At 43.4% G+C, this 8,511-nt stretch overlaps 1 protein-coding gene across 1 annotated transcript; it reads right to left on the bottom strand.

Annotated features, from left to right (window-relative positions):
* Positions 1–2,550: 2,550 nt before the first annotated feature.
* LOC6901920 (uncharacterized) lies at positions 2,551–7,751 on the bottom strand. Its single transcript, XM_033384836.1, has 3 exons — positions 7,671–7,751; positions 2,845–3,033; positions 2,551–2,790 (listed from the first exon to the last, which is right to left on the bottom strand). The coding sequence occupies exons 1-3, from the start codon at positions 7,749–7,751 to the stop codon at positions 2,551–2,553; spliced, it is 510 nt and encodes a 169-aa protein (XP_033240727.1).
* Between the last annotated feature and the right edge of the window lie 760 nt (positions 7,752–8,511).

Here is an 8,511-nt window from a genome sequence, read left to right as displayed (position 1 = left end):
AGCAAGAAAAGGAGAGAAAGGGAAAGATGTACGTACATAGCGAGAGATAGCCAGAGAATCGCCGGCTAATGAACACGACATTGACATCGGCGGGGAAAGAAGAGGGAATTTTTAGTGGTAAAGGGAGTTCAGTGAATTTTGCAATTATGAAAGGCAGAACGGGAGAGTGAGAGAGAGAGAGAAGTTTTTGGTTTAGGTTTGGGTTTGGGTTTGGGTTTAGTTGTGTTGTGTTGGTGTACAGATCTCTCTGTGCGCTCTCTCTTGTTTTCTTTTAGCTTAATTTGGTCGGTTTACATACAGTACATACATACGAGTAGGTGTGTATGTAAGTACGTATGGCTGAGTCTGCTGTGTGTGCGGAATACCAAATTTAGAACAAGCGTAACAATTGCAATTAAATCTAGGAGTACAGAAGCAGCATTAGCCACGCCCCAAAACCACCATGGCTATATGCATAATAAATGAGGTCAGTCATCTCCGCCCTTTCCACTGTTTTTCTTTCGCATTTTGGGCATGCTATGACATTTTATGCTGCATTAAAGCAACAAAAACCAGAGCAACAAGAGACAGTCAGGTGGACGTGGACATCGGAAGAGCTGTCCGCATATTGCGTATACGCCACTTTGGCCACGATGCAATAATGCTCAACATTGACATTAAAACAAAAGCTGAACATAAACAAAATATTGAAAAAACTGCACCCGAAAGGGCATAATGGATGCTGTGAATACCCTACAAAATCCAATCGACAAAAGGCCACTAACGAAAGAAGTTAGAGAATGAATTATCGGAACTGCTGGAATTATCGTATCATAAATATTTATATACAAATTTAGGGAGGAAAATTCAAATAAATCTTTTGAAGCGAAAGAAATATGAAGATTATACTGGGCGGATGATAGATGAAGAGTACGAGAGTGGAGAAAGCTGTGCGTAAAACGTAGCAGGAAACTTCACAAAAACCTCGCTTACACAAGTCTCATACCACTCCTAGTACGCCCATTGCAACAACAAGAACAGCCAGAGACAAACAAACAGAGGAACAAGAAAATGACAGAAGGTTTCGATTATACAACACTGTCATGGGGGGAGCGGGGGGGGATCAGGATGGTGGGTCCGTGTGTGTGCGTTGGGCACTGGCTCGGTCCGTCACTGCAGCTGGGGGCGTGGTCAGTGCAGTGACACTGCGCCCATTCCGTTGACCCGCATTCATGACGTGAGCCATGAATGGGATGCTGGGGATGTGAAAAAAGGACTCACGTCGCAGGACCATGGCAAATGGAAAATGACAAAAGACATACGCAGCGTAATGCATTCCCATTCTTTTAGACTTTAGACTAAAGATCCCAGAACCTCCTCCTGTCAGCCCATCCACCCATGTCATGGTCCATGGCAAGGATTCACTGTTCTTGTTACTGCAGTTGTTGCCACTGTGTGTCTGGCTGTGTGACTAGTGGCTCCAGCTCTGCTGCTGTAACTGTCAATCATTTGTTTAATTTCTTTACGATCCATTGTCCTCCATTCCATAGAATTTCAGGCAGTTGCTACATTCTTTGGCCACACAACTTCCGCATTCGTCTCTTATAGTTAATTCATCCCATATTCTGTTCATTATACCCGATACTCAAACAGAATAGGGATATACACGTTGTGTGTAGATTTGTGTGACACCCAGATGAAAGCGTTTCCGAATCCATAGGGGAGAGAGGCTGGTGTTGGTCTGAGAGAACAGAGAAAAGATATTTTCAAATAGCAATCAAATAAAACAGGCAAGTGGTAGCATTAGACACAACTAGTGGTCGGGGTTCCTCTCTTTCTCTCCAAGTTTTTCGCATCTCTTATGAAAAGTTCGAGAACACTTGATATAGGCTGCAGTCCGAGTTGGCTGTCCTACCAAAGCTCCCCCGCAATAACCAATAAATCCTTTCGTCCCTTTTGAGAAATTGAGAGAAAAAGCATGTGGGAGTCAAGGGCTGCGATACCAATTCCAGCGCTTACGTGGAATTACTTATTAAATACACTTTATAAGTTACATAAATCATACGCCAAGTTTGAGTATTTCTTTCTCTCTGGTCCTAAGATTGCCGCTGCTGCTGTTGCGTCCCCAGCCAGTTGATTATCAAGGAATCAACCGTCTGAGGATACTACTCCAGCAGCAACTATGAAGAACAGTGTCCTTCTTCAAGACAAATTAGTGTGATGGTAATGCCGTCACGTGAAAGCATCGCAAAGCTGCGATCCAATGAGATCGCTCACATAAATGTTGAAATAGAAGTCCAGCATCTGCATTTCCTTCTGTGCTTCTACCTCCTTCCAACTGCATCTTTCAAGGTCTTCAAATTGTATCCCGATTCTTGATGGGTGGTGTCGGTGAGTTCAAAGTATCAAAGACTATTGGTGCTCTGGCCCCATCGACCTTCACCAAGCAAAGAGGTGGATCAACCAATAGGAGAATCCTTTATACAAAGAGTGTATCCTTAAAGTAAAAAATCATGGGGCATATATGTCCTTCCTAAAATCAAGAACAACGTTATCACTATCAACGCTCATCTAAGCTTTTACAAGGGTCTTCCCGGATAGCGAAGGTACTGTGAAGGATTCGTGTGTGATCTTCAGAATGCTCAGAAGCTGATCCGTTTCGGACATGAACTCCATGGAATTGATGACCCCAAAGGCAGCCTTCTTCAGGTGCGGTAAGAAGTTCTTGTAGTAGTTGTTGGCATCGCAATATTTGCGGCCAGAGATCTTCGGTTGGCCCGAGTCGGTGGGGAACTTGATTCGACGTTCTGCCTATTTGTCTTTCTTGGCATCGAGATAACCTTGTTCAGAATGCTTGGTGCTGACCATGCATGCGGGAGAACTTGTCCACGTCGGTACAGCGGGAATCCTTTTTTTGTTCGACTTCCCGTAACGCTTGATGGAGGCCACCGAGCAGCGGGAACAGAGTTCGAGGACTTTTGGGGTGTCGTTCTGCTGCACAATCTCGATGACGGGCAACGACACCTCATGGCGAGGGCAGTAGTTGCACAGCTCCTAGCGTTTGACGGATGCTCACTGAGGTCCGACATTATGGGCTGTAGCATGTCACCTGCAACGGTAGTTTTGTGCTCGCTTTTGACCGTTGGACCAAAAAAGAAGAGGAGGCGGAGAAAATTACCAGCAACCGCAATGTCTAGCAGACCTGATTGTCAGCCAAGAGAGGGTATATATTTCGGATGAGCAATTGATTTCGTGAGTCAATTCATATTCCCCCACAGCGATCTCTGCATGGCTCCTAAATAAAATTACTGAAATTACAAATTTTATATTTGTATAAATTAGTAAGTCACGATCTAACTCACGATCTAAGCTCACGAGCTTCTCGTTGGGCTTAGGGCCTCTCCAATCCATCGAAAATAACACAAATTAAAAAATAATGAATCATTGTCTTTAATGTTTGCGAATAAAAGATTTCGTTCACTTAGGTACTTACTTCGTTTCATTCTTGTCCAAAAGATCTTTCGGCGATGGGAAAGCGAAGCGAAAGGCCTAAGAGAGAGCACACACTAAACAATAGGACCGTCTTTTCTTCTTTTTGGGAATATTTTTGAGTTGAACCCCATAAAATATATTTTAATTTATGTACTCCAGCTTTCGTTATCAATAGTTTTTCATTTACTTTGGAAACAAAATGTTCCGACCTGGGTTTTAATGTTTTGCTTTGGATGTTCCGCTCTCTATAGGGGCTGGTGTTGAGATACAAAGACGTCAAAGCTTTCCAGCCTTATGGTGGTCAATAGTGGGGTTGGTTCCAGGCCGATCTTTGAGAAATTACCACCCTTCTCAGCACAGTAGATACGTCACCGAAGAATCTGTATTCCTGGTCTTCCATCCCCACTGGTCCAACTTTTGGGGCTTATTTGTGGTCTTCCCTACGACGGATAACTAGGTTCTTACTCTTCTAACATTGACTTCTAGCTATTTTGAGTGATACGTCCGTACGGTCTCCAGAGAGAGAGAGAAAGCTGCTTGCCCCAGAAATCAAGGCTTGCCGGAATATTTATTGATTTCTTCATTTCTTCAAGAGCGATTGGAACGTCAGCCAAGATGTCTTGGCATATTAGACACTAAACCGGCTGCCCACGATAGAATGGCCACGAATTGCATCCAGTCGATGTCGTGCAAAAAGCTCAGCTTGTACTAACAATACAATTTTCTTTGGGAAATACTCGCGTAGCATCCTTTTAGGCTGAGTTTTATTATTTTATTCGCAAATGCGAAACAAGAGGCTTTATAAAATATTTCTGCGGGAAATGGATGTGTGTAATGCCCAGAAGGAAGCATCTTCTTGATCAGCAACGATAGACGAGTCGATAGAGCCATGTCTGTCTGTCCGTCATGTTTGACGAATAATTTTAAGAGACTTTTACAACTAGTGCATCTAAATTTCGTATCCAGAAATCTGTATAGGTTACATAAATCATAAGCTCACATATATATTGACTGAAAACCGGGTATCAAAGTAGAGCCGCGCCCCTTGCCGCTGCTCCCAACGTTCCCGTCCGTTTCTTTATTCATTTGTAGTGTTAACTTATGGTTGGGTAAAAAATTAGTATAACTTTGTAGGTCATGCCTATTCAACACATGAGGATTGGTCGGCTCACACACAAAAATATATTACCGACGAAATAGAGGATGGCGGATCTTTACCGCTCTAAAGCCTTATTCTAATTCCACCCTCCCCTCCCGTTAAGGCCATTTCTATTGAACCTCGCTTTCAAAACGTATATCATTTTCGATGATGAACTGACCTGTCTCTGCTTTATCTGCGCCTCATTCGACTCTTTGCTTGGCCGCCTCCGCCAACGCTTAACCCATTAAGGGCCGAATCTAAATACCCATGAAAAAAATGAGACTTGAAGAGTTTAAGCGGAAATGATGACCAAATGAAAGATATCCCGATATCAGGGAGGATTGGAATTTTCAAACAGCATAATTTTTCGATATTTACCTAAAAAATACACCTGTGAAATTGTAGGTTGTTTAGTGGTCCGAAAAATTAAAACCGTACACCCGCTAACGATATGTTAACACTCCTGCCTGCAAATTAAATCTGAATCAAAATGGTGTTTAAATACCAACGTTTTTGTTTGTACCGAAAATGCAGTAATGTTGCTACTATATGGCAAGACACGGTACTCTCACTGTTTCAAAGCGCTTGGCGAACCTAATGAACCCCCAGGTCTGACATCAAAGGTCATAAATGGGTTCCTAAAGAAAACAATGCATTTAACGAGGTGTACAATTGATTTTTCGCTTATAACATCGATGATCATGACTCTATGTACGTATATCTACTCTGTCAGTAGATTCTAGTGCTTCTTTGAATAATCGTCCTTCTCCGTGATTCCCTTATTGTGTTATTCTGGGACTGTTTTACTTGTGAAAGGCGCATGCGCAACTAAAAAGTCTTAGAGCTATGTCCCCACTCAGTGTATTGTCTGCCATCCAGACGTGTTCTGCGCGATCTTTGATGTTCGAATTCGCGTGATGATCCCAGCAGAACGGGCTCGTTCGATGAAGGCATCTACAATGTATCAATAAAAGCAAGTATTATTCTGTTTAACTCAGCTCCAGTGAGACCTGATTCATTTTATAATTCAAGTCTGAGGGCACCTTAACGGGAGAAGTCAGTCGACCATTACGTTATTCAAATACCAAATGTTTAAATGTATATGGATATTCGTATCTATTAAATGTACATAAATACATACATATGTATGTACTTGGGACGGTATATTTGTGTGTATGACTTCTCAAGTTTCCACTTCAGCGAGCCATTTTAATTAGGAAAATCAACACGATGGAGGCTGTCAAGATGCAAAAGAGAAATCGGCGTCAGAAGTTGAAATGGAGATTTCAATTGAAATGAGGACCGATTGGCGGAAGTGGCCACTCAGTACAATTCAACGATTTTGTGTACTTGTGTCGGATGTCGGATGTCGGCCCGATGGCTTTAAGGATTGCATTTCCCCCTTATGGGAGCGGAATGCCAGCGGCATGCTTTTCAGTTTAACTGGGCGGCACTTAAAGTGGGGCGAAGATGCGGTTGCCATTCGTTATATCCGAAAACATATACATATGAGGGTACCCCACATTCCACATCCGGCTTGTTCAATTTGCGGCAACATGAAAAAGGCAAGGCTCCAACTGGAGATCTCTTCCACCCTGTACCCTCCATCCGGTCCGGTCCCAATGGTCGGTCAATTTGATTTCTCGCTCGGCGAGAGCGTGGCTGGCGATGAAATTAGCAACGCTCCCCGTTTTGCATAATAACTCTTGGTCAGCACGGATGAACGGGGAGCGGATGGGCGGATGGGCGGGAGATGGAGGCAGGAGACTCGGGCTGGAGATGGGGACCGTGATTCAATTAAATCGTTCGACGTTTTCAAACCAAATAAAAATCAAAATTAAATTCATGCCGAGAGTTGAGCGGACACATTCAAGAGAACATTGGAATGGCTGGCAGTGGCTGCAAATGGGCGGGCGAAACAAGTGATATTGGACAGGGATTCGGATTCGGATTCGGATGCGGATGTGGATATGGATGGAACATTCGATTGGCATTTCAATTTGATTTGCCGGCCATGGTCCGCACGGATATCGGCGTTTTAATGTGCGAATTCTTTGAATCAATTAATTTTCTGGTAGCGCTTTAGTGAGTTATTTTGATTTATTGGTTTTTTTTATACATATATATATTTTTGTATTTTCTATTGGGCTATGCTATGGCCATGGCCATGGGCACGGGGAGGCTTAAACTTTTATGAAAGCTCTGCACATTAATACAAATTCATTCAACGAAACAGCGCCAAAGATTGAATCGCAAATCGACAAGAGTCCCATCTCAGTCCAGCTTAATTTCCAGAAGGGCATTGGCACAATGGCTTATTCAATTAGGGGTAGATATGGGATATACTGCAGACTCGTACAGTATGATAGTATGGTTGTATGGTTATGGACCTGCTCCACATATCATCATTGTGGGTTCCCAGTGGGCCAAAGCAAATTGATTTCAATTATGGTACCCATTCATATTCATGCGTCAATAAATTCAGCAACATTTTGTTGCACTCTCGCGTCCATCCATCAATCAGTTAGTTCATCAAGCAATCAATCAACGGTGCAACGTGCCAAGTCTATCGCACTAATTTCATCAATTCAAACTGCAGGTGCAAAGCACATATTCGGTTCTATGCCACTCTGTCGATTCTGTTGCTCTAAGAGTAAATGGGAGACGTTATACATATGTGCAGACATATGTGCGAGTATATACTAGGATGGTCCCTTTTCCACTTTAAGTTTTATTTATTGAAATACCTATTTAAAACCATTTGGGCACGTTCTCCATTCAACGTATTGATATTCAGATTGTATTGTTTGGCCATTTTAAAATACAATGACTGAGCTCGAAAACTGTAAACTTATTCGCTCCTCCCCATCACGTGTCGGTGTATTCCATTATTGCGTTTACCCCTTCTCTCCATTCAATCTAGAAACTCAGATTCGATAGGGATCCATCTCAGTCCCTTCCAGGAGTAGTGGTGCGAATGTCTGCCACGAATCTGTCAATTTTAATGCAGTTTTTTGTTTGCTAAATGATCTATGTCCCACCTCGGATTGAAGCTCACAGCCCTTTCGACCATCTCCTTGCTGTTCGCAACCCTGTCCCTGTCTCCGTCCCTGTCCTTGCCCACATTCCAACCATCCATCTGGAGTGGCACTGACTGAATGGCATGTTAAGCCTGGCCAAATGTCAATTTCGTTTTAGTCCGCCTTGGGGCCTGCATAAATTGTATCCATTCCGCCGATTTCACTGATTTGTGGTTCGGCATAGAAAGGGCTTTGGAAGTGGAAATGGAAATTATGGAAAAAAGCCAAAATTGGATAATTCTGGCCGAAATGTACACATGTAAAATTATAGCGATAGTTGGGCTCGTTTTGTTTTTGTAGCCACAAACCCATTGGCAGGTACCACTGGTGGGCTACCGCTGGTGGAGCTCCTGGTGTCTGTGTGTGTCTGTGTCTGACGTAATTTGATTTTAATAATGAAAGAGGAGGCGACCGACAAGAGTTCGTTTGCCTGTTTGCGGTTAATCAACTGTCCATCGCATAAATATTTTGATTGCCACGAAATGCCACTGGCCAAAACCAGCGTCAGGTTAGAGCCATTATGCCTTTGACAGGCATGCCCCCGTAGTATGCCCCAAAATGGGAAGAGCCACCATTTGCCGCAAAAATGACAATTAAAAATAATTTGAAATGCAGACACCCCAAAGCGCCAGGAGCCAGCCAGAGGCTGGAGGCGCCCAGAGCCCATCAGAATCATAGACATGGACAGGACCACAGATGAGGATGGAGCTCGAGAGCAGCAGCACCAGCAGCACCAGAAGCACCAGAAGCACCAGAAGCAGCGCATTTCATTAAAATTTCAAGTCGACTCAACTTTCGAGCCCACAGGAGGACAGCACT

Source organism: Drosophila pseudoobscura, chromosome X (genome assembly GCF_009870125.1).
Source record: "Drosophila pseudoobscura strain MV-25-SWS-2005 chromosome X, UCI_Dpse_MV25, whole genome shotgun sequence".
NCBI classification, from domain to species: Eukaryota; Metazoa; Arthropoda; class Insecta; order Diptera; family Drosophilidae; genus Drosophila; species Drosophila pseudoobscura.
This window is presented reverse-complemented; position numbering and strand designations above follow the sequence as displayed.